Source organism: Pelobates fuscus, chromosome 4, assembly GCF_036172605.1.
Source record: "Pelobates fuscus isolate aPelFus1 chromosome 4, aPelFus1.pri, whole genome shotgun sequence".
Lineage (NCBI taxonomy): Eukaryota > Metazoa > Chordata > Amphibia > Anura > Pelobatidae > Pelobates > Pelobates fuscus.
Window position 1 is genome coordinate 83,393,172 of NC_086320.1, and position 25,612 is coordinate 83,418,783.

General features: G+C 39.0%; 1 protein-coding gene across 3 annotated transcripts in view; it reads right to left on the reverse strand.

Moving 5' to 3' along the window:
* SGK3 (serum/glucocorticoid regulated kinase family member 3) overlaps nucleotides 1–25,612 on the reverse strand; it is a 392,044-nt gene that overhangs the window by 321,085 nt on the left and 45,347 nt on the right. For all 3 annotated transcript variants that reach the window (XR_010090741.1, XM_063451357.1, XM_063451358.1), the window contains exons 4-10: nucleotides 24,723–24,795; nucleotides 21,507–21,582; nucleotides 10,741–10,828; nucleotides 10,405–10,454; nucleotides 6,057–6,114; nucleotides 5,880–5,963; nucleotides 2,027–2,158 (exon numbers count right to left, since the gene is read on the reverse strand). Coding sequence is in view for 2 of the 3 variants with exons in the window: in XM_063451357.1 (XP_063307427.1) it covers nucleotides 2,027–2,158; nucleotides 5,880–5,963; nucleotides 6,057–6,114; nucleotides 10,405–10,454; nucleotides 10,741–10,828; nucleotides 21,507–21,582; nucleotides 24,723–24,795 (561 nt within the window). In the remaining variant the exon portion in view is untranslated. The remainder of the gene's footprint in view (nucleotides 1–2,026; nucleotides 2,159–5,879; nucleotides 5,964–6,056; nucleotides 6,115–10,404; nucleotides 10,455–10,740; nucleotides 10,829–21,506; nucleotides 21,583–24,722; nucleotides 24,796–25,612) is intronic.

Below are 25,612 nucleotides of genomic sequence, written 5' to 3' on the forward strand. Positions count from 1 at the left end.
GATAGGACGGTAGGTGGATGGGTAGTTAGGTTCAAGGTTGGGTTTCTTTAGAATTGGGGTTACAGTTGCATGTTCAAAGGGTGATGGAAATATAGCAGAGGAGAGAGAGAGATTGCGAATTTTAGTGAGAGGTGGAGAAAGAAGAAGACAGAGTACGGATGAGATGCGAGGGAATTGGATCTGGGGGAGCAGGTGGTGGGGTGGGAGGACTGGAGCAGAGCAGAAACCTCTTCCAATGTAGCGGGTGCGAATGAACATAGAACAGCAGAGAGAGTGAAGTTAGGGGAAGTATTGTAAGGAGAAGAAAAACAGATGAGAGATCTCTTCCCTGATTGTAGAGATCTTGTCAGTGAAGTGAGTTGCAAAGTCTGAGGCGGTCAAGTTAGTAGGTGGAGGAGGAACAAGAGGGCGAAGATGAGAGTTAAATGTGTGAAATAGTCATTTAGGTTCGTGGGAGTGTGGTTATGAGGGTATTGAAGTAATTTACTTTTGCAGAGGAAAGAGCCAAGCTGTATGAGCTCAGCATAAATTTTCTCGCTTTTTTTTCCCGCCACATCACTTACAAACTTAGATAAATTTTCCACATTAGCATAAATCCAATTTTGATATGAATGTATGCTATTAGGGGGAACTCTAACTCCATCTCTGGGTTTTTCTCACTTGCATGACACCATTCAAGTTTCTGAGCATGTCTCGGGTTTCGAAAGTTGTTCATCTTCTCACATTTAGTAGCAATCTCAATTTTACATCCTCCCATATATTTACTTATTATTCATGTTTGAGCAAAGATTCTTGATAAAACTCTTCGTAAGACTTAAATGTTATTTACGTATAAAATGCAATGGAATAAAGTGTGGGATTAAGTTTTTCTACTGAAGATTTATGGGTGCTTTGCCATTTGTGTGCATGACACAGACAAGCATCTGAGCAATTAAATAACATGAGGCCATCAACTAGAAGGCCATCGTTTGCACTGCATGTATGAATTTATTATATAGATAGACAGACATACAGACTTTTTTTTCTGTCTCCACCAATATGACCACCACGTTTGTCATTGGGCACATGAGATTTCATTCACCCTACACAACCAATTTGCACAACCAACGCCACACCCCACAAACCAATTTGCATCAAAGGACTGGTGCAGGCACAAACACTTTAGTCTAGAGGCAAGTATAACTACATTGTAAATAACTACATAGCGACACATAGCGATATTATCTGAACATCTAAAATGGGATGTACTTATTTTTTTTCACAAAAAGAGAAGTGAAATCCGATTACTGGTCAGATTCTTCCTCATACAATATTCTCTTACAACCCATGAAATGAGTGCTTGTGACAATGGTCTGTAATTGCACAACACATAACATAGCATACTGGATGCTTTAACAAAAATACTACTACTGTAATCTACTGTGATACGGAATACTGGGGAGATATTTGGCAAAACCTTGAGATGCAAACAGTACAGTCTTAAATAAAGATTCCTTTTCAAACAAAGGAAGCACATTACTTATTATAATCTTTATTGCCGTGTTTTAACCTCAGAGTGATAAATCAAGAAAACCATGAAAAGTAGGCCAGATTGGACATGTATGTTTTTGTCGCCCAGAAACTACATTGTATTGCACAAGAGACAAGTCCTGCAGGATAAAATGGATATATATTAACAAATGCTCAAATGTAATGTCCCAAGAAGGCTTACTGATAATGTGGGAAAAAATACCTATAGTCTATCAAGTCCATATGTTGGCACCTTAAACATTGACCATACTGGAAAAAAAAAAAAAAAAGACATGTAAGTTTTATCTGTTCTGTTTCTGTTTGTGAGGAAAAATACTATTTGATCGGAGTTTGCAATGGGGTGACCAACACCAGTATTGTTGAATACGGGGTCTGCAAGGATTGAATAATCACTTTGGTAGTTAGGTGCAGTGTGTACGTTATAGACAGACAATCTATATTGTTTAAGTGCATAAAAAAAAAAAGTTAGAATTATAAGTAGTAAGTATACACTTACTTCACCTCCATTGACAAAATCCATTACAAAGAACAGCTTGTCTGACGTTTGGAAGGAGTAATGCAATCGCACCAAAAAGGGATGTTTCACGTTTTTTAACAGCACGTTCCTTTCTGCCATAATGTGTTTTTGCTGCAAGAAAAGGCCAAGATTACGTAAATGTGTGTCTGATGCATGCAATTACATCTTGTTTGCTAATAAATGAGATCATATTGTAATTAGGTTTTTTATTAATATTTTACAATCAGCAAGTCATAACAGCATGAAAAATATTGATTAACTTAAAAGGAACACTAATTGGAGTATTTTAACAATTTAGTAGATATACCCTCAATGAAAACATGCATGCAGTTAAAGCTGCAGTTTATTTCAATGTGTTACATCTAAAAACTGCTTGCAAAACCTCCAGATCTGCTATCTGCAGCCATTGTAAGCCCACGCAGTGTTCCCCAGCACAGAATGTTATTCTATGGCCTCAATTTAATGATTCAATACTATTAGAAAAACCTTCCTCATTTTTATTTTCAGAAGTCAACAACATGTATGAGAGTTTGCAGCTAAATCATTTCAAGATTTTTTCGATCAGTAATTAATCATTTGGGAAGCTTAGTAAATATAGGTCTATGTCAGGAACATTACCAATCAGATGCTTGTCATTGAGAAGCTTCTGATTTTGTGGTGTGAGCACGTCTTTCAGCCCAAGTCCTCTAGGCTGTCAGCCTGGAATGAAGCGGCCAGTGAGTCAGCAAAGGGCGAACATTGCCTCTGAGGATGCTGGGGAGAATGCTGGTGCGTGCTAGCAGAGCTAATGGAATCTCGAAGATACCTACCTGGGTGTTTTATGGATTGCCAATGAGGCGTTTCGGCAATTCTTTATGAAAGTGTCAGTTTCAAATAGAAAATCAGCACTTTTATAAACTGCAATTAAGAGGAGATACTCCTGACACATAAATGTTCAGCATGCTGATGTGCGTTGCAAGTGTGAACTGTCCCTTTACGTAACAAAGGTCAACAAAACAATGAAGTCAGCAATAAGGTAATGAGAAGTTGTTTTCTCTTTCAGAAGGAGGATTAAAGAGGAAATATACAAGAAACGAAAATAATTCATAACACTCATGCATGGACAAGGCTTTTAATATGAATAAAGCTGTGGCCATCGCTATCAATTGTTATGCTAACCAATAAACTAGTGCAGAGTAATTAAACAAACCCTTTGCAACAAAACATATCTTCATCCTGTATGTAATTCAAAGAGCCCAATGAATAAAGACTAATAAATGAGTGCAGCCTGTATGTAAATTAAAAATGTGATCAAGAAAGTGTTACATTAGGTACCTTACAATTTAAAGGGACACTATAGTAACCAAACCAACAACGGCTTAATGTAGTTGTTCTGGTGTCTACTGTCTGTCTCTGCAGGCTTTTCAAGGTAAACACTGCCTTTGCTGCCTAGTAACACCTCTAGTGGCAGTCACTCAGACGGCCACTAGAGGTGCTTCCTAGGTCAGTGCTACACAATGTGCAGCACTCACGTTCAGCGTCTTCACGTTCTGTATGGCGTCGTTGAACATTCCTCATACAGATGCAGAGCAGCTGGTGCACGTTAGCCTCCCGATGCTTTAATACGGGAAAGCATCAAGTTTGATGATCTCAGCCAAGGGGATAAAGCAGGTGCGGAGCTGGAAAAAGGGGAGTAAAATCACCTTTTGCTTTGCAGACAAGGGAACTGGGGGCCTAAATGGCACTTATAGAACTATAGTATCGGGAGTACATGTTTGTATTCCTGACACTATAGTGTTCTTTTAAGGCAGTCAGCCAGCCAACAATATCAGGCAGTTTAGCAGCCACTGCCAGCCTGTACTGTTGTCTGGCTACTAAAAACACTGTGGCTTCCTCTTAGTGTTACATGTAACAGATAAACCTTAATAAAACAAGCATACTGGTCTGTGTTCTTGTTTACTTTCGGTTTATTTGTAAGTTAATTTAAATAGAATTTTCTATAACAGGAGAACCCTCACTTCTTTACAAACAAAATTGCACAATTCAATAAAATATAACCAGCCATAACTTGTGCTAACTCGTTTTTTTTTTTTAGTTTTTTTTTAATTTAAAATACAGATTTAGCAATTGATATCACAATCCAGCTCAGTTCAGGCACAGCCAGGGCACACAATGCAAATTGGAAGGAGAAACAAAGAAGGAGATTTATTAAAGTTAAGTATTCTTAAAAGTTGAGCAAAAATGTAAAATGGGTCTGTCACGAATAGAGTGCACCTGCTGGTTCCACTGGTTTCCATGATGACTGCACAACTTTCAGACTGTATTAAACACTTTTTTATACCAGAACATGTTGACAAATTGCCCCCATTGTTTTGGTGTGTCCTCCCCATCTTGCTATATTTAAAGACAGGAAAGGGCAGAGATTACAACAATGACTGACAGGGAGCCAAACTTGAAGCATTCAGTACGCATTGTTTAGTGCAATCTGGGTTATTATTTTATAAAATAGGGTACAGCAGCAGAAATCCCAGAACTTTTAAAAAGAGGGTTTTTTTTGTTTTTGTTTTTTATATATCTGTTACTTTAACCCTGTATGTATCAAAACTCATGTTGGAATTTGATTTGACATAGATGCATTTGATTTGATAAACAGAGGATCTTCCAAAAGCTTGTCAGCTAAAACTCTATTGGTCCAATAAAAAGAGAATTTCAAGATACTGCAATAATTAAATATTTCACTCTGCTTAGAACAATCACACATTACCAGATTTATTTTCTGTTAACCTATAACATAATACAACCATGAACATATCTTTGGTGTATTTTAAACTAGCCATAAATGAGTCACCAGTGAAGAGCAATACAATATAAACAAACTACCTTTTTCTTCATCACTAATCCTGTCTAATCTCTTTTACAGAGGATTTAAATGTGCCAACAATAGTTTTTTCATCATTGCAGTGTTCCTTAGGTGGATTAAAACACCTATCTGTGAGTTATTATTGCTGTACAACACAAATCCTCTCTAACAAATATTGAACACTGCTAGAGATACGAGAACCATATACTGGGAAAAAAGGAACACATGAGTTAAGGATCTCAAAGTGGAACAAGTAGAATATGAGCATGTTATTTCACTGTACACGTCTTGTTGATCCCGTCTCTCATTACATTATCAATAGAAAGCAGCATGTATATATTATTTATGATCATACATATGTATTTAAAAAAATAAAAATAAGACCCACTTATAATCCTAATTGAATAACAAAAAATATTTATAGTCCTGTGCTTGATTCAAATTCTGAACCTTAATTATTATGGTTTTGTTGTTTCTTTTTTTTTTAACATGAGAACAAAATTTGGCACGTTTCCTGTATGGGAGAGACAATGCATTATAAGTGAAGCCACATGGGGTTTGAGAGCACTGTCATAAACTGTTAAAAATCAATATCACTTTACTGACTGGCCTTTACAAAACAAGAGCCCAACATGTTTTCTGACACTTATTCTGTGAACGTTGTGACACTGCTGATGTTTCAGGTATTTGAAAAGAAATATCTCTGCTGAAGTTAAAGGATTCTGAAAACGTGTTTTACTGGATTGACCAGATGCACAGTTTATAGGGCATGCTATACTGTACATTATGCCTGTAATGGCAGCAGATACAATTCTTTGGTTGTGCGTCCAAAATAGTCTTCCATCCCTGATTACATCACCCCTCCCTCCCTTCCATGACAGATTATATAAGTAAATATTGTTATAGAACATACAGCCAATACTAGCTAATATGTCGGTGTTCCTACAACACCCATCCTGGTGATTTGGAAGGGAAGAGAAGAAATGAACCTACCTCTTTCTTGTTTAGGATAATCTTCTTTGTTAAAACTTTGACTGCATAGTACTTTCCATCGAGTCTTCCTCTTGTAAGAACAACCTAGAGCAAACATTCAGAACATGGATGAGAAATAATTCATCTTACGAAAACTTTATACACCATGTTTTTCTGCTTTAAGCAGAAAATACTCACTTTCCCAAAGCTGCCTTTTCCAATGAGTCTGAGGTACTCAAAGTCCGATGGTTTAGCACTGAAAAGCAAATTAAATTGTTCAAAACACTTTAAAAAAAAAAAAAAAAAAATACAATTGAATTCTTATTGCATGGTAACTGTAAATAGAAATTTAAAAACTGCTCTAGCCAGGAGAATCACGGTTCCGTGAAGATAGGTGAAATGTTCTCACCATGGTTATTTTTTTTGTCCATCATGTTAATGAGTCAATATTTTGTAAACCATTTTTAAATACATTGTGTAATGCATGATATACTAAAGCGCTCTTTATTTCCAGGATCCTATCTCTGCATTAGAAATTGCTACTCCATCTCCAAAATGCAACAGGGATGCATCACAAGGGACACACCATTATGTTATGAACATGGAAAATGACTTAACACAATATTTGTGCTTTTATGCCCATAACTCCCTACGTTATTAGCCTATGCATTTTATTTTACAATTTGACAGATATTCCCTGCATAAATGACAGGTTTCAAAAATGGAAGGGTTAATTTCAAACAAAGGAATTTATTTTTCTTTGTTGAAAGAAGCATGGCCTTAACAAACCAATTTAACCAGTTCAGAGTCAGGAGACCTGTTTTTGTGCAGGGAATAGCCTGGAAGGAGGGGCATGTTACTATGGTTACTGTGCCAGCTATTTTGGGCAGTCAGTAGTTAAGTGTTTTTCTTTTGGGGATACCAGCATGTAGCAGTACATGGCACAGACCTGTTCACAGGTCCTGCCAGCCTCACTAATGTAGTCCCAGGCTGCAAGTGTGTGCTCTAGGCTCATATCTTTTATCCAAGGACATGAAGGTTGACCTACCCAGAGTGGCAGAAACCCATCTTCATTTCAGCTAGGTCCCTGGGACACTAAGTATAAAACTGTATAATTAAATTACTTGGATAGCCTTTGATATGTTTTAACTGCAACCATGGGAAATCTATGATTAGTACTGCAAAAGATAATAGTCTAGTCTAGTTAGTATTACAAGAGTTTAGCTAGAATACGTTCATTAATATTTGTTATATTTTTCTAACATCTTTTTGTTAAGCTTTATCTTTTGCTGCACTTTGAGTGATTGTCATTTGGTGGTTAATTTTAGGATATATCTGATGCTCTTTGAATCACATGGCAGTCGGCAGCCATCTTGGTACTCCTGAAAGTACATGATCGGTGGCCATATTGGTGCTCCTGGAAGCACATATTTAGTGGCCATCTTGGAATTCTCAAGCCACATGACCAGACTACATCTTGGAACTCCATAAACACAGTAACATTTAACACAAGAGTTATTGTAAAACCCTTTGAATTGTGCAAACTAATTCATCCAACCACGAACCACAACACATTAGAACTGGGTTGGGAACGTCAGGCCCGCCACCCGCGAAATAATTTGGTCTGGCCGCAACCGCAGGTGGGACTTGAAATTCAATAGCCCTAATGACATTTAAATTATGTTTCCCCTCAGACGCTCCCTCACAGTCCGTGGGGGAAATAATTCAAATGTCATTAACCCCTTAAGGACACATGACATGTCATGATTCCCTTTTATTCCAGAAGTTTGGTCCTTAAGGGGTTAAGGAGGGAGGTGCTGGGGGCTGGTGTGGCCGAATTACGGATGCCGAAGGGACCACTTTACGGAAGGAGCTTTCTGTGCCTCTTCTGCTCTACCCTGCACTCAAGCTTTGCCTCCCAGACTCAAGCAGCTGATCTCGCTGACAGAAAGAGGCTGGCAAATGGGAACTTTACCTCCCAGTGCTCACACAGCATTCAGTGCCAGGTAGGCTTACTCAACCCACATGACAGAGTGAGCCTGTGTGTGTACGTACCTGCCAACGAGTGAGCTTGTCTGTAGTGAGCATTTGTCTGTAGTGAGCATGTGTGTGTCAGTAAACATGTCTGTAGTGAACATGATTGTGTCAGCGAGCTTGTCTGTAGTAAGCATGTGTGCATGTCAGTGCGCTTGTTAGTAGTTAGCATATGTGTTTCAGTGAGCTTGTCTGTAGTGAGCATGTGTGTCAGTTAGCTTGTCTGTATTAAGTTTGTGTGTGTTACAGTGAGATTGTCTGTCAGTAAGCCTATTTGTGTGTATCAGTGATCTTGTGTTATATATAAACACACACATTATATATATATATATATATATATATATACATATACACACACACACACACACACAAATGCACATACATAATTATGTGCACACACATACACACACAAACCCTACTGTGGCATAATGACTTATAGGGCTGGCATACATTTTAAGTTGCTAATAAGGCTTTAAGGCTATTTTTTAAGATGCTAGTTTTGTATGGTATTTGTATGGTGTATCGATCGAATGAAGTTATAAATATAAAAATGGCCCTTGGGAAGAAAAAGGTTCCCCACCCCTGCATTAGAACCCAAGTTTCAGCTACATTTAATATACTTCCTCCCTAATACAGATGTTCATCCATTAAGGACAGATGGGATGACGTGACACCAATTTAAACAAATGATTTAAAAAACAAAAACAAAAAAAAAACCAATAAAGTATGCAAGTCTTGAAACAGGGCAATTTGCTTAGCATTACACAGATTTAGAACTTTAGCCAAGTCAGCAACAACAATACAAGCACAACAACACAGCTAATTGCAAGACAGCTACTTGGGAACAGGGTAAGAATGTGGGTACACTCTGTGGGTATGGTTAAAGTAAACAGGTCAGCCTTGGGTACAATGTGCAACAGAGAAACAGGCAAACATTGACATGGCTATTCATTAAAATACCAAATTGAAGCAAATTACACCCACTTGGAAAATGGAGCCTTACATAGCTGATTTAGAAAAGTTCTCCAACTCCTCCATAGTCATAATTGAACTATTTCGGTCTTGTTTTTGCCATTATGATTTCATTTTGCATTTCATAAATAACCCTGTAAAAATTAAGGCAATCCTGCTGGATCCAGGATTGATAGGAGGAACTTTATTTAGCTGAGCTTGGCAGTTGTGAGTCCCTACTAATTTTAAATGAGCTCATCAGTTGGATTACACAGGGACAAAGTTTCTGAGAAATGCTTTCAATTTCAATTGGAAAGTTGTGAGAGTCTGAGCTAGTACCGGTCATATGTCGGCTTAACACAGAAGTGGTACGGGTGGTAAAAGTTAGTGTATTTGAAAATATATTGTTTAATATTGTTTCTCTATATGCAGCCTTAGCCACACCTCTCCTGGCTGTGACTGACACAGCCTGCATGGGGAAAAAAAAGTGTTTCATTTTCAAATCAGACGTTAACATGCTTTAGAAGTTTTTATCTCCTGCTCTGTAAATTTTACGTTATTCACATACAGGAGGCTCCTGCAGGCTCTGGAAGGCTATTAACAGAGCAGGACATTAGAAATACTAGACTAAAGAGACTCTGCAATAAAGTAATATAAAATATCTAGGTTCCTTTTCAGGAAGTGTTTAGGAAGGCTGTGCAAGTTACATGCAGGAATGTGTGGCTAGGGCTGTATAAACAATTTAACTCCTAAATGGCAGAGAACTGAGCAGTGATACTGCAGGGGCATGTTCTATACACCATAACTGCATCATTAGGATAAAGTTGTTTTGATGCCTATTGTGTCTCTTTAATCTGTCACACAAAGATATTACGTATTTTGCTACGAGATCACAGAACAGGTAGAAGATCTACAAGATGTGTACACCTCAACTAAGGGCAAATCCCTGAGGTGGAGGCTTCATGTAACAGTAACAGCAAGAGCTGACCCCATTTCTATCTGAGACAGTTCTCAATTGTTACAAAGAAGCCATTGCGATCTGCTGCTGGTAGTGGGCAATATGATTAGAGGAGTGAGATCGAGTGAGATTGACTTATAGAGTAGTTGTAATCTACTGTGCAGTAGTGGGTGATGAGAGTCTATATTCAAGACTTTTTCTCAACAGCCGAGTGAAATTAATGGTTATGGCCAGGTACTGCCCATTAGCAAAAAATAAAGTGCTTGTTGTAGGATTCATGTTCAACATCTGTTGCTTCTGCACGATGCACCAATATTGATTTACGAAGAGAAAACATTACTGTTCAATCAATCACATGTTCCAGTAGCATGCTAGCACAGTCACCTTTAACCAGTGTTAATGGTAATTAGCAGAGGAACAGGTAACCTCCTCAAATGGTAAAATAAACACGGACACAGTCAATAGGCTCAAGTAGCCTTTAAATGATGTGAATCAGAAATTCCATAGAGAATATATAAATATAATGGACAATAATTTTGCTGCCCGTTCTCAGTATTCTCTTGCGACCCATTTTTTACTCTCTATAAATATAATGGAGCTTACAGAGGATTTCCAGAAGGTCCCAGGTTGTAGCTCCGTGATGGTGAACCATTCTGTTAAAGGGAAAAAAAAAAAATGAATAGAGTCACAGGAATGATCAGATTAGTTAGTGCGACAATCCATTACTCATTGATATATTAAAATAGATGTGATTGTAACACAAAGTTTTCAATTTCATCTGAAATCACACAAAAATCTTTACATTATGAATATTTAGTTACGGAAAAATCCCACTATTATTTCCATTAGTAATTTTTGTTTATGATTTAGTTTAATTTATGATTTAATTTGGGAGAAATCTTGATTGCTCATAGGGGAAACTAAGATATCTAATTTTACCTTATGGTCAGACTTTTCATCTTCGTCCTCTGAAGCATCAGAGTGCAGTTTTGGAGAGTCTAAGTTTAAGAATGCCCGGACATCGGCGCTGCAGATAGATGAGAAAGCAAGGTTAATGCATTATCCTCCCCTTTATTATTATTACTACTATTCATAAAGCGCCAACAAAGTCTGCAGCGCTGTAAAATGAGTGGACTAACAGACTCACAATTGCAACCAAACGAGTGTAAATAAAACATGTGCAGATAATCACCATAAGCATTGAGCACCAAAATCATTACAGGCACATAAACCTGTTAAAGGTCAATTAGAATATCAATCGGCCATAACATTCTAGACTTCAGATCCTATATCCAAATTAAATGCTTCAGTCAAATAGCATTAGCATGTCTGTACAGAGTATAGGATACCATATATATCAGGATATCCTGATGTAATGATTCCACAAAAAGTTCATTTTTGGAGGTTAAAACAGAACAGTAATTTATATACAAAACATAGTGCTCCTTAATGTCGAACCTGTCTTTACAAAGAAGTGGTCACTCAGAAAGCGGTCAAGTCAGTCTTGTGTGAATGCATGTCAGACTGACTGCCAATATATGGTTCTAGTGTCCTTAGCATAGTAAAAGCGAGTTTAATTATGCTAAAAGGAGCAACCATGGCATAAGTGGAATGGTCTGTGGTCTCTACAAATCCATATTTTCTGTGGTGGGGAGATGGATCATTCCGTAATGCGTTGCAGGTGAATTGCTTTGTCATATAGTGAGATGTCTGGCAGTCCCAGTTAACCCCTGCTTGCTTTTAGGTTGTGTAAGGATATTACATTTTAAAAATCTCCTATGCGATTGTTCCAGATGTAGGAGAGAAAAGCACTGTGGATGAGAGAGAAGAAACGGGTTGGTTTTGCCACAGGTAAGATCTGCAGAAGATATAGAATGCAAGGTAGGACATTCATCTTAAGAACTGAAGTATCTGACCCAGATAGATTATGTGAGGGAGGGCCATATTTTGCAAGTCCTTAGAGATCTGTTGTAGGAGTGGTAATAAGTTAAGGTCAAAGATTTTTGTCAGGGTTAAGTGAAGTTTAGTCCCCATCTAGGTAATTGAGTCTTTGACCCATTTAAATGGAAATTTGGTTTGGAGCGGTCAGGATAGTGACTTGGTAAATGAGAGGTTCAAATTATCAGATTTAGTTTAGTTCATTTATAAATTATAAATTAAGTTAAAGTGTTCGAATCCCTGTAATAGTATTGTTAGGGAATGTGTGTGGCCAACTTGGAGGGCTGCGGAACGAGAACATCATGCGGTCACCTCCTTCGACTAGAAAACCACGCTCCCTACAAAGCAGTTTGTAAGCAAGTTTAGCAGCCCAGTTTTATCAATTTACTTTAAAACATCAGGCTTTATTCACTAAGCTGAGAATTGTCTTAAAGGAACACTCTGCTGTAGTGGTTATGGTGCACTGCAAGGCAAGCTTGGAACTTAATAACTTAATTTGAATCCACTAGGCACCAGTCACAGCCTCCAGGAGAGCCTAAGTCATGCTGTGACTGGTGCCTAGTGGATTCAAATTAAGTTATCAAGCAGTTCTCAAACAGTTTAACTACTTACTTGGAAGGGTGCCAGGACAATCATGGCACCATAAACACTACAGCATGTTGTACTAGAAACAGAGCAGCCGACAAAGGCATTGCAGATCACAGTAATCAAATGTAACAAAAAAAATTCTAAACAAGATTAATGAATATAACCTACTGTATTACAGTAAGTGGATGTAAACACTGCTCTGTGTATATCAAACACAGGGTGTGTATTAATGGTTACTGAGTTTTAAGGAAATCACAGGGCTAACAGACCAGAGGAATTTATTATTAATAATGCAAATTACCACCAGGGGAATCCACTTCTAGAAACCAAACCAAACAAATAAGTCTTATATGCAACAAAGCTCCTGCGATACTCACATCAGGGATGGATAGGTCACCGGGTTTAACAACAGAAGCAAGACTCCGTAAATTAATCTTCATGTTAATTAATCAAACGCAACATTTTTACTAACCCAACTTTTAAACTGTTAGAACGTTTTTGTCTTTCACTTTACAAATGCTGATGGAGGTGATGAACATTTGCACACCTATCACATTTAATTTACTGGTTCTAAATTTCCACGGTGCACTGTTCTTTGTTATGTGTATATTTATTCAATGTCTAGTAATTGCGTCGTTCTCTGCAACTTCCTGTAGTGTTTATAGTGCAAACAATCTTTAGGTGTCATCTCCCCAGTTAGAGTCAAACTGTTTCAAGAGGTTTGACAACACTGGGGGATGTTTGCACCATAATCACTACAAGGATCTACAGTAATTATAGTGCTAAGTGTGTCTCTCTCCGTAAAGAAACTTCAATGCATTTAAACATTAGTATAAAGCAATAATAAATCGGAAGCAAAGAGGATTCATTTTTGTCAAATGATAGGCCTATATGTTTGTAACTCTAAATGTGGTGCCCTAATAGAGGAGAGATTACAGCTATACATGGAAAAAACTGCTTTTTAAATAAAGAACGGATGAGCCCAACACAAGAATAAATAAAGTGTTACCAAATGCAATATGTTGCAGACACCAACTGTAACTTAAACACATTATAAATCAACACTTGAAACTGTTCAATCCATGGTCGCAGATTCAATTCCCGGCAGTGTCAACTCAGCCCTTCATCCTTCCGAGGGAGATCAAATGATTACCATTAAATTGGGTAATAGTAACATCCCCTGGATGTGGGGCAAAAGTAACATCCCCAGGACGTACTTGCAAACCAGAGTAAGCTGAATGTACATTTCCTGGTTAAATACTTTGGTATTATTATTATAAATTCAAGAGGTCCAGCCATTGAAACATACACCCACATTCTAAGTTCCAAATTATTATTAGAATAGGCATTTATAAAATGCCAACATATTCCGTAGCCCTTTACAATATTATAAAGGAGAAAATTGAACAAAAAACGAGACAAATACAAACAGGAACAATAGGCTGTTCCCATTGAACATGCACCCACATTACAAGTTCCGAATGGCTTCCCATTGAACATACACCCACATTACAAGTTCCAAAGGTCCACCTACTGAACTCTGCTCTAATGACCTTGCGTGTAACTATTGAATGGAAATAAATATACTCACAGAGAAAAATCATACCAATCCATGTTATATCATAGGAAAAATATCCAAGATGTCATAATAAATGAAAAAAAAAAAAAACACACACGCTTCACTGTTCGGTTGCAGACTGCCCTTCACTAAACTCCAGTGTTGAGCTGCAGTTCTTCAATTTAGCAAACATTCCAAAGTAATGCAGTCCTGTGCTTTATGACCCCAGCCTCACTTCCCCCATTGTTTTGAGGGAGGGGATAAGGTTTGGCAGAAACTCGCCTTGTTTGCAGATGTATTACAAGCAGCAGGGTTTCCTAAAAACATGCTGTGTGTCCTGTTACTATAATTTAAACGCAGACCACTCCAGTCCAGATTTGCTTGATCAGCAAGTTTTGCAGCAATAAATTGTCTGGTTGCGAAAATGGTGGTTTATAAAGAATGCCAAAAACCAGATGCACCCAAATTGTGTACATTGTAAACTTGTTTCGGACAGATCCACCAGTGTGACTAAAATATCTAATTCATTCTATTTGAAACAATCATGAAAATCCCCATCATCTTGGATTTGGGTTGAGCAACACCAGGATATAATATCAGATATGGCCAGACTAATACTTTTATCCATGTATCAATATTCCCCCAAAGTACCCTGGGTGGGAAAATCAAACAGGAATAACACTAACCTCTCTTACAACAGTCACAGCCTGAATGACTTAATTTGGATCAGTGTAACACCTTCAAATATTAATCTGGTGGTCTGCTTCTTCAAAACAAATGACATAATATATCACTAATATCCACATAATCGGTTAACGATATCGCTGGGCAATAATCTGTCAATGCTGCAGGCCTTAATTTAATATTGTTGGCTAAGTCTTCTAAATTATTTCATATTATTGAATACGCTTTTAAAATGATTTCATATTATAACAAATATTAAAATGTTGTTATATTTAGATAGTTTTACTATACTTATATATTTATATATGATATATATTTTTAAAAAATAATTGTAAAAATGTATCCAAAATTATTACATTATTTGGAAAACGTGCCCAACAATATTAAATTGAGGCCATAATTGGGTAATATGTGCAAAATCAATTATATCACCCATTGTACAGCGCTACGGAATCTGATGGCGCTAAATAAATAATAAAATAATAATATCACTGAGTAATATAATTGGTTAATGATCTAATTATGTAATATTCAAGTAATCATTAGCGACATCACTATAAATTTCAAGTTATCAATTAAGTGTATTATATGGTCCAGTATATGTTTATTATAAGTGTATTATATGGTCTATTATATGTTTATTATAAGTGTATTATATGGTCCAGTATATGTTTATTATAAGTGTATTATATGGTCTATTATATGTTTATTATAAGTGTATTATATGGTTCATTATAGGTTTATTCGATAATACTTAAGGATTTCAGTTTTAACAACCAATAATGAGAGCTAGATTCATATATCTTGTTCCTGCTTGAACATTAAACAAATAAAAGACAGGCCAAGTCACAAAATCCTGTTTTTAATGAAATTATCACCTATAAAGTGTGACAGCTAATCTATTTATCTTTTGTATATGTTACAAACATTTACTACTGTGAACTAGAAACCCCACCCTAACAATTAGTACAGTAAACACTTAAAGGAACAGTCCCACCCATGTAACAACTTCAGTTCATAGAAACTGTTATGAGGTCACAAGAGTCCAGGCGCTGTCTTACCTTCAGGGGACAAACAGAATACCAGTGGTTTAACCCCAAAACTGGTCCCCTGTCACTGCTACAATATGATATACATTATAGTTTAACCATGTGCTCATTGAGAAAAATAGTATGTATCTTTTTTATTTTACATTTAAGTTCATTATATATATATATATATATATATCATAGTGTTCAAGTGGAGATTGTAGCCGTATTAGTCCAGTGATGTAGATGTAAAAAAAATAGGGGGAGGGGCACAGCGTACAGATCTGGTAAGTGAGGGATTGGGGGGGGGGCAGCCTACAGATCAGGCAAGTAAGGGATGGGGGCAGACTACAGTTCAGGTAAGTGAGGCATGGCTTTCTCCCCCCTTAACCATCTTAAAAGTTAATAAAACTCACCTTATTTCCAGCGCCGTCCGGGTCTGCCGGCGCTCGCCCCGCATTTTAGTCAATGCATCTTTATGAGGAAAATTCTGCGTCCCCATGCAGAGCGTGGAGATGCTGAACGGCACTGCTGCCTACTGTGCAGCACTGAGCCAGGAGGCACCTCCAGTGGCCATCTGAGGAGTGGCCACTTGGAGGTTTCTCTAGGAGCAATGTAAATACTTTCTCTGAAAAGGCAGTGTTTGCATGAAAATGCCTGAAGGCAACGATTATACTCACCAGAACAACTACATTAAGCTGTAGCTGTTCTGGTGACTATAGTGTCCCTTTAAGGAGCAGAAAGGGTCTGCAAGGAGCACAAAGGTAAAGTAGGAGAAGGGGCAGCAAGGAGCAGAAAGGGGCAGCAAGGAGCACAAATGTAAAGGAGCAGAAATAATCAAAAGGAGCACAAAGGTAAAGTAGGAGAAGGAACAGAATTAGCAAGAAGGGACATCAAGGAGCAAAAAAAAAGGGGGGCAGCAAGGAGCAGCAAGGGACAGAAGGAGCACAAAGGTAAAAGAGCAGAAATAATCAGAAGGAGCACAAAGGTGACATAGCAGAAAGAGCACAAAGGTAACATAGGAGAAAGAGCAGGAAAGGTCAGCAAGGAGCAGGAAAGGTCAACAAGGAGCAGGAAGGGACAGAAGAAGCACAGAGGTAAAGGAGCAGAAAGAATCAGAAGTTGCACAAAAGTAGCAGAAAGGGATCAGAAAGAGAAAGGAGCAGAATGGCTCAAAAGAAGCTGAAAGCTAAAGGAGCATAAGGAGCCAAGGAGAAGAGAAGACAGTGTCAGAATAAAAATAAGACTGTGCCAAATGAAGAAGAAAAGAAGATTGGAGCAGGAAGGACAAGTGAAGTGATCCCTCCACTTCATTCTGGACACCATATCACAAGGCTTTGGTCCCTGGGCCTGGCCGGAAAACTTTGGACCTTTTCATCTTCCCAGGTAAAAAAAAATATCAGTGTTAATGTGTTCACTTTTATTTACTGAGTGTCAGGAAGCACAGAGTGGTCAGCTGGCACTCTAAGCCAATCACTAGATCCTCATTCATAAAAAAGTAAAACATTTTTATGAACCGGGAACTAGCGATTGGCTTCGAGCATCAGCTGACCACTCTATCCAATCAGCAGCACCCATGCCTGACGTCAATCTGCACTTCCTGACAATGTGTTTCAAGAGCCTGATACCACTGAGCAACCTGGAGATCTGGAGCTAGGGGAACCCTTTGGGTTTAAACCATGTGAGAGTGGTTTAACCCGTTAAAGGAAAGAGAGTGCCTAGGGGCTTCCTGGCATCATAGCATTTTCATTGAGATGAAGTTGTTATGGTAACCAGAATGTTCCTTTAAGGGAACACTATAGTGTCAGGAATACAAACATCTATAAGTAATTTTATTAATTATGTTTTGAGGGACCAGCCTGACAACCCAGGCAGCGATTCCAGAGAATTTAATTTGCAAGTCATATGTTTATCCCTGTAACTTTCCAAAACACCATAAAACTCGGACATGGGGGGGTATTATTGTACTTGGGAGACTTTGCTGAACACAAATATGTGTGTTATAAAACGGTAAAACATATTACGACGATGATATCACCAGTAAAAGTGCAGTTTTTGTGTAAAAACTGCAAAGAACTAATATGAACGCTAACTTTGGCTAGCGTTTGTGACTAAGTGGCTATTAAAAAACACTGGACATACTCCATTTTGAATACCTTGGGTTGGCTACTCTTTCAAATGGTATGGCATGGTGGGGTTAATTCACATTCCTGGGCTACCATACCGCCTCAAAGGCTTCATACCTAATCTGGTAAATTTCAATTTGCAAAAACAGAAATTGGTCAATCTTATATTTGACCCTGTAACTGTTGTACTTGTGAGACATTACTCTATTATGAGTGCTTTATAATACTGATGATATCATAAGTGAATGGGCAGTTTATTTGTGAAAAATGCAAAAAAAAACCCAACAAATATAAACGCTAACTTTGGCCAGGGTTTGTGACTAAGTGGCTACTAAAAAAGACTGGACATCCTGATTTTCCAGCGTTTCTGGGACCGACTGAAGTGGCACCTCGCCAAACCCTCCCCTGCACCCAGAGGTAAATCACGGGAGAAGGGGTGGCGGAGACAGAGTGGGCCTGTTCCTGGTAAGAAATACCTTCCTACACCGGCAACGAGCACTGAAAGCCCACCCGGGCCCAGGGTCAGAAGGTGGTTACCTCCGAAGCATCGGCCACATCGGCGGAAGCCCGCCCGCTGCTGGCAGCGCTAGAACACAGAGGCCTTCCATGGCGATCAAAAAGGGAAAGGCCCGGCCTCCACAGGCACCCGAATCTGTGGCAAACAGATGCAGACCCTACACGAGGCCTGAGGCTGGGGCGAGGCCGCGCCTTCTTCGCAGCCCACCTGTATCCCGCAGACTAGCCAAGCACAAGGAAAACTATTGTTGAGTTAGTCTTCAAGATGGAAAATTATATATTATATATTTTCTTTTTGTTTTAATTTTACTGTGAAGCACCTTCTGGAAAGTGCAAGTAAACTGCATTACTATTTTTTCCTGATGCTTGCATTTAAAGTTCATTGTCAAGAGCCAAGAGTCCTGGGAGTCTGAGGGTTCTGCGCAGTATCTTAGCTGTTCCTAGAACTGCACTCTTCTGGACAGTGACATATCGCACTTAGAATCTGTTGAAGCCACTGCCCAAACTTGGGGGTCACAGCCCTGAATGCTCCTATTACAAGAGGAAGCTAGTGTCACAACTGGAATTAGATAGAATATAGATCTCTTCTTCCCTTTTAACATTTTTGTGTGTTCAGGACTGGCAAAATCCAAGTTTGTTGCTAATTTATCCATCTACTTATAGGCAGAAGACCAGATATGGATTTATGTCTAAAGCTTAACCACATAGCGTATATGGACCACAATTAAAGATATACCCAAGGTAGGAACAGAAGGTTTGATGGGAGGAATGTCAATAAAGACCTTTGTGGAATTAGCCACATTTTTTTTTCTTTATTTTTGGTGTGGAAATGTGTTTCAAAACATTGGTATACATTGGTAAAATGGTAGTTACATCAATAAGAGACGTATAAAGGCTTACAATACTTCAACAATGCTAATATAACTTATATGATAATATATCTTATAATCTTTATGGCACTATGAGACTGTCAAAAGCTCTTTAAACCTAAAACAAGTGGTGGCAGATAAAACAAGTATAGTTTTCTGTCCGCAACTGTACAGCAACAGGACACCATGGATCCCAGGATATGTCGCTGCTGTATGAAGGCCCCTACAGACCATTGGAATGGGCAATCCTATGGAGGACCCTGCAGCCTGGGAGTATCTTTGTTTTCCATCACACTACACCTTGTACCCCTTGTCAACTTGGTCGCCAGGGGTGCCCGGATTCCAGTACTCTGGTGTGTTACAGGTAGTATGGGTAGAGGAGGCAGCAGGTGTTTTTGCAGAAAGTCTGCTGGGTCCTCAGAGGCTGACAGGACAAGGACCTCATCCCCTGTGGCACTACTAGGGTTCCCGAGACTCCCCATCAGTACCTGATGCGGTGTACTCTCAGGAGTTTGGTGATGGGCAGGAACCTGCGTCTGGCTAGCAGGACTTAGAATGGTAAGTCCGCATAGACGGTTATCCTGCAGGTGTCTATTTGTACACTGGGGCAATTCCTGGAACAGGCCATAATGGCCAATTTCACTGCTGTGTCCCGAATTACCGTGATGATGTCTCTGGGTGCGTCAGCTGGGGCGGTCAGTGCCTTCTTATTCTGAAGGCTGCCACAAAGTGCGGTGAGTCTCCTGCCTCTCTGACCCCCATTGCTTGTGTCACCTTGTGGGCAAAGTCCAGTAGGGCTTCTGGGCTTACAGTTTCCGGTGCTCCCCAGATCTGGACATTTTTCCAGCGGTGTCTTGCCTCCGGTTATGCCACCGTACGGAAGAGGCTTTGGACCTGTTGTGTGAGGGCTTCCACTTGGGAGTGGGTGTCGGTCAGGCGCTGCTCCTGAGTTTCCTCTCTGGATTTCGCTGCCTCAATCCACTCCTGCAGCCCTCCAATTTCTGTCTGCACCCCTGCTAGAGCTGCCTTCCACACTGCTCTTTTGTTTTTTGATGTCCCCCTTCGTGGAGGGAGAAGCATCTGAGTCAGAGTCAGCCCGTAGGTACACTCCACTGGCAGTTTGTGGCAATCTCTCTTCGTCCATGGAATCGCTGGAGTCGCTTGTGCCATGTGGCCTCCCCCGCGCCATTTGGCTGCGGGCCTGCAGCCAGCCAAAGGAGAGTCTGATATCAGGGTGATTAACACTCTCTGGGCGAGCATTTTTTCTTAATGTTTGCACCCCATTACACTTTGGGGGGTAGTAAGACTTCTTTGGGTTCTCTTTCGAGGTTTTGTTTTTGGCAATAAGGCCTCTTTTTTTCGGTGTGGAGCCGGAGCACCACACATACACGTCTGCTCTGTATCTCAGCTAGCCACGCCCCCCTTAGCAACATTTTTATATACAGCAATAAGGTGTACACAGGCAACAGAGAGCAAGATGATGAATTAACAAAAACGTGCATGGTTGGAGAAGGTAATTCCTTTCAATTGGGTCAGCTGAGTTTTGCAGGTTCAGAATATGAAGATTTGGCAGCTTGATATAAACGAAGACCCAAAACAGTTAAAAAAATAAATAAAAATAAAATCTTCCTGAAAACAAATAGCATTGTATCATGCAATGTCACAAATATTACAGATGGAACATGTATTCAACTCATCAAAGGGCATGAACAAAAAAAAGCCCAAATTAATAGTCCTATGCTAATTGGGTCAAAAGGAGGCAAACCAATCTACCATCTTTAACTAACCATTGGTGCAGTGGAGGAATGTTTAGTATTAGGTTTAAGATTAATTTTCTTTAATAGTACTGCATTGTTTGCAAATCACTAATTTTGGATTTGTTTGGTTACATGGGAACGTTTCTAGGTTAGTGATCCAGAGAGCTTTCTCAAGGAAAACAAAAGAGAAACACAAAAAAACAAGTGATACATCTGGGATAAGGTCACTATAAAAAGGGGCAAAATCTGATGCAAACTGGAAGTCCAAAAAGTGGATGGAACTCAGCCAGAAGATGGAAGAGCACAAGAGCTATGAAAATAACCCCCCTTGAAGTAAAGGAGAGATTTAACCTGGAAGCTCAGTAACGACTCCGAGCTGTCATGTGCGCAACATTCACTTTTATGATCAGCCTTGCCAACACGTCTCATTGAGCTGTAATACAACGCATTGAGAAATTCATTATTGGACAGCCACATAAAGTCTGTGCTGGGGAAGAAGGGGAGGGCTTGACATGGCTGTTGACACTAGATTTTTTTTGTTTGCAACGGAATGTTCCTTTAATAGTAAACGTAGCGAAATTTACACTTCTTAAAAATAAAATAAAAATTAATGTTCAGAATGGTTTAATACAGTTACTTACTGACTGCGTAGTTGTGGGTGTCGCAGTAAGTCCTGAATGAATGTATTCAGTCCAGCTCTTCTCTGCTGGATAAACTCTGTATGGATTAAAATGGATTAAATAGGTCAGAGACCTTTTCATAAATTTCTTAGAAAATTAGCTGAGTAGCCTTCAACAATTACTAAAAAGCAAAATTATGATTTAATTTTTGAAGTTATAGGAACCCAAGTCCAAATAAAGGTTTAACTAAGAAACGCTACAAATTTGACAGATGCTTGCAAGCTCTCTTCTCCCTCCCCCCCTCGAGCTTCCCAAGTGCCCAGGTGGTATAGTTGCTACGATACATAAAATTGTTCTTGAATGCCAGCTTGTGTTGAATAGGATTGCTTTTTTAGATTTCACGCTCATTTGGACAGGGCCCTCTTTACCTACTGCTCCTGTATGTCAAACATTTTATATATATGCAGTCTGTACTTAAAGGGGCACTGTAATCACCAAAACAAATTTAGCTTAATGAAGCAGTTTTGGTGTACAGAACATGCCTCTGGAGTATCACTGCTTAATTCTCTGCCACTTAGGAGATCACTTTGTTTATGTAACCCTAGTTCCAACTCCCTGCATGTGACTTACACTGCCTTCCTAAACACTTCCTGTAATGAGTCATCTAATGTTTATACTTCCTTATTGCAAATTCTGTTTAAGTAAGAATGTATTATCTCCTGCTCTGTCAATAGCTTGCAATGCCCTACAGGAGCCTCCTCTGTGTGATTTAAGTTCAATTTACAGAGCAGGAGATAACAACTTTTAAATTAAGTTACATCTGAAAATGCAACATTTTTTTTTCTCATGCATGCTGTGTCAGTCACAGGCAGAGGAGGCATGGCTAGAGCAGAATAAACAGAAAGAAAAATGATTTAACTACTCAACGGCAGATAATTGAGTGGTGAGACTGCAGGGGCATGATCTATACACAAAAACTGCTTAGTTAAGCTATAGTTGTTTTGGTTCCTATAGTGTCCCTGTAAGCTAGATTACATCCGTAATCATTTGACTGTGCACACCGTAGGAGGATATTTTTGGAGGAAGTGAAACATAACAGATGGTATTTATATTTTCAAATACACTAACTTCTGTACCACTTCTGTGTTGAGTCAACATATGACAGGACATTGGGCAGTGAGACTGCAGAGGCACTGCTTAACCCCTTAAGGACCAAACTTCTGGAATAAAAGGGAATCATGACATGTCACACATGTCTTGTGTCCTTAAGGGGTTAAAGGACCACTCTAGGCACCCAGACCACTTCAGCTTAATGAAGTGGTCTGGGTGCCAGGTCCAGCTAGGTTTAACCCATTTTTTTAATAAACATAGCAGTTTCAGAGAAACTGCTATGTTTATAAATTGGTTAAGCCTTCCCCCTAATCCTCTAGTGGCTGTCTCATTGACAGCCGCTAGAGGCGCTTGCGTGATTCTCACTGTGAAAATCACAGTGAGAGCACGCAAGCGTCCATAGGAAAGCATTGTAAATGCTTTCCTATGCGACCGGCTGAATGCGCGCGCAGCTCTTGCCGTGCGTGCGCATTCAGCCGACGGGGCGGAGAGGAGGCGGAGAGGAGGAGGAGAGCTCCCCGCCCAGCGCTGTAAAAAGGTAAGTTTTACCCCTTTTCCCCTTTCCAGAGCCGGGCGGGAGGGGGTTCCTGAGGGTGGGGGCACCCTCAGGGCACTCTAGTGCCAGAAAAACGAGTATGTTTTCCTGGCACTAGAGTGGTCCTTTAATTAAGCTAAAAATTGTTTTGGTGACTATAGTGTCCCGTGGTGATATATGTCCCATGAGTTGCTTGATCAATCTAACAATACTCTTCTATATGTTTCTTTCAAAAGCTTTTACAATTAAAACACTTCCAGGTGCAATGTTAGGGAAACCTTGTCATGTTAAGGACAAACATTTCCAGAAAAAAACAGCAAAAAAGAGATGCAAATATCAACAATCTTTTAACAAAGTACCTCCCAGTAGTAGGACTTGGTTCATTTCACAGACAGTAACTACAGTACATAAAATTGTTTGTATATTATTAGAATGCTTGTCACTGAAACATATATGACCGGCCTGTAAAAAAACTCTCATTGTCATAGTAAAATTAGAACCTTTATAATAAAAACAAACATAAAATACATTCACAGTAATGTGCAATCAGATCATGCAGAATGATACATGAGAATCTAAAAGGAAGATGTTTAAAGGATCACTATTGGGTCAGGAACACAAACATGTATTCCTGACCCTATAGTGAAAAACCACAATTTAGGTGGCTTGCCCTCACCCCCTTAGCCCTGTCAGAATGGGTTAAAACTCACCTTATTTTCAGCTCTCCACGGATCTGCTGGTGCTGGCCCCGCCCCCTTGGTGACATCAAAATTGCCGATTTTTAGCCAATCCAATGCTTTCCCGTTGGGGAAAATTCGGCGTCCCCATGCAGAGCGTGGGGACGCTGAACGGCAGTGATGCCTACTGTGCAGCCCTGAGCCAGTAAGCCCCTCCAGTGGCCATCTAAGGAGTGGCCACTTGGAGGTGTCCCCACGGGCAATGTAAACACTGCCTTTTCTCTGAAAAGGCAGTGTTTACATGAAAATGCCTGAAGGGAGCTATTATACTCACCAGAACAACTACATTAAGCTGTAATTGTTCTGGTGACTATAGTGTCCCTTTAAAATAACTTGCTTTATACATTCTGTTCAGGCATAGCTTACATACATCAGAAAAATTCTAAAAAAAATTGTAGACTACAATGCCCATCATTAAAGTAAATACAATTAGTATTTTATCAAAAATACTTATATAAATATCCGAGTCTGAAAGAAAGTGACTTCCCCTCCCCCTTTTATTTAATCCAATACAGCACTTGCATCATATAATAATATTATCAGTATCATGAGAATTCCACAATGCCTTACTATCCATCAGCCTAGCCAGGAATTACAGACCGTTTAATCTCCTGCACATAGATTGGTAGACAAGGTTACAGTATCACATATATCAGAAAGTGACACATTGTTTGAAATTAGTTATTTAGGTCACACTGGTTTGATTTGGCAGCAATATCATTTATTTAACTGGGGGGCGTTAATTATTTTGATTGGAGGAATTCAATACGCAATATTCAAGTATGTTTGCATAAAGAAGTTGTATAGATTAAGATCCAAGCTGTTCGATAAAGAATCATTAAAACAATATTTTACCTGGATCAAAATTATCCCCAAATATCCTCTTGGCAGGAATCTTCAAGTTCATGTTAGGAAACTGTTTTCGAAGCTACGAGAGAAAACACAAGCATTAATACTGATGCATACTGGGTGAATGACTCAATGCAAGTTTAGTTGAGTTAAATAAGTGTAAATAAGGATTTACAGTATACAGGTCTGTTCAATAGACTTAAATTCAATATAGAAATATAAAAAAAACAAAGGAGAAAGATAAAAAGATTGATAATCTACAGTAATAATAAAAATTATTAAAACTTCTATAAAAATATATCTGATTTCTTTATAAAATATGTGCCATTTCTAGTTCAGCATTAAGTCCAAAAGGGGCCAAAGTTTTTAACGTATAAATCCAGTACGTTTCTCTATGTAACAAATTCTTAATTAAGTCCCCCCTCTCCATGGGACTTTAACATTCTGGAATCCGCAATACGATAAGGACACTGGGTTACTGTTATGGTGTGTTCTAAAGTGCTCTGATAATGAATGTTTCTCAAATTTCCTATTAATATTATACACATGTTCCCCCAATCTTGTTTTTAACATTCGTTTAGTTTGCCCCACATATTGTAAACCGCAAGTGCAGCTCAATAGATAAATAACCTGTTTTGAATTACAGGTTTTGTATGTCTTTTTGGTTACTTTTGATACAAATTCAAAGATAGTCCTAAAAGGTGGACCTACTAGTTTACAAATTCTGCATGACCCACATTTAAAGAAACCTGTGTGAGAATTTAAAAAGTGTTTCTCAGGGGACGGTCTTATATGGCTATGTACCAATTTATCTTTTAGGGTCGGTGCTCCCCTAAATATGATTTTTGGTTTCGTTGGTAATATAGACATTAATATTGGGGCAGACTAATTATGTC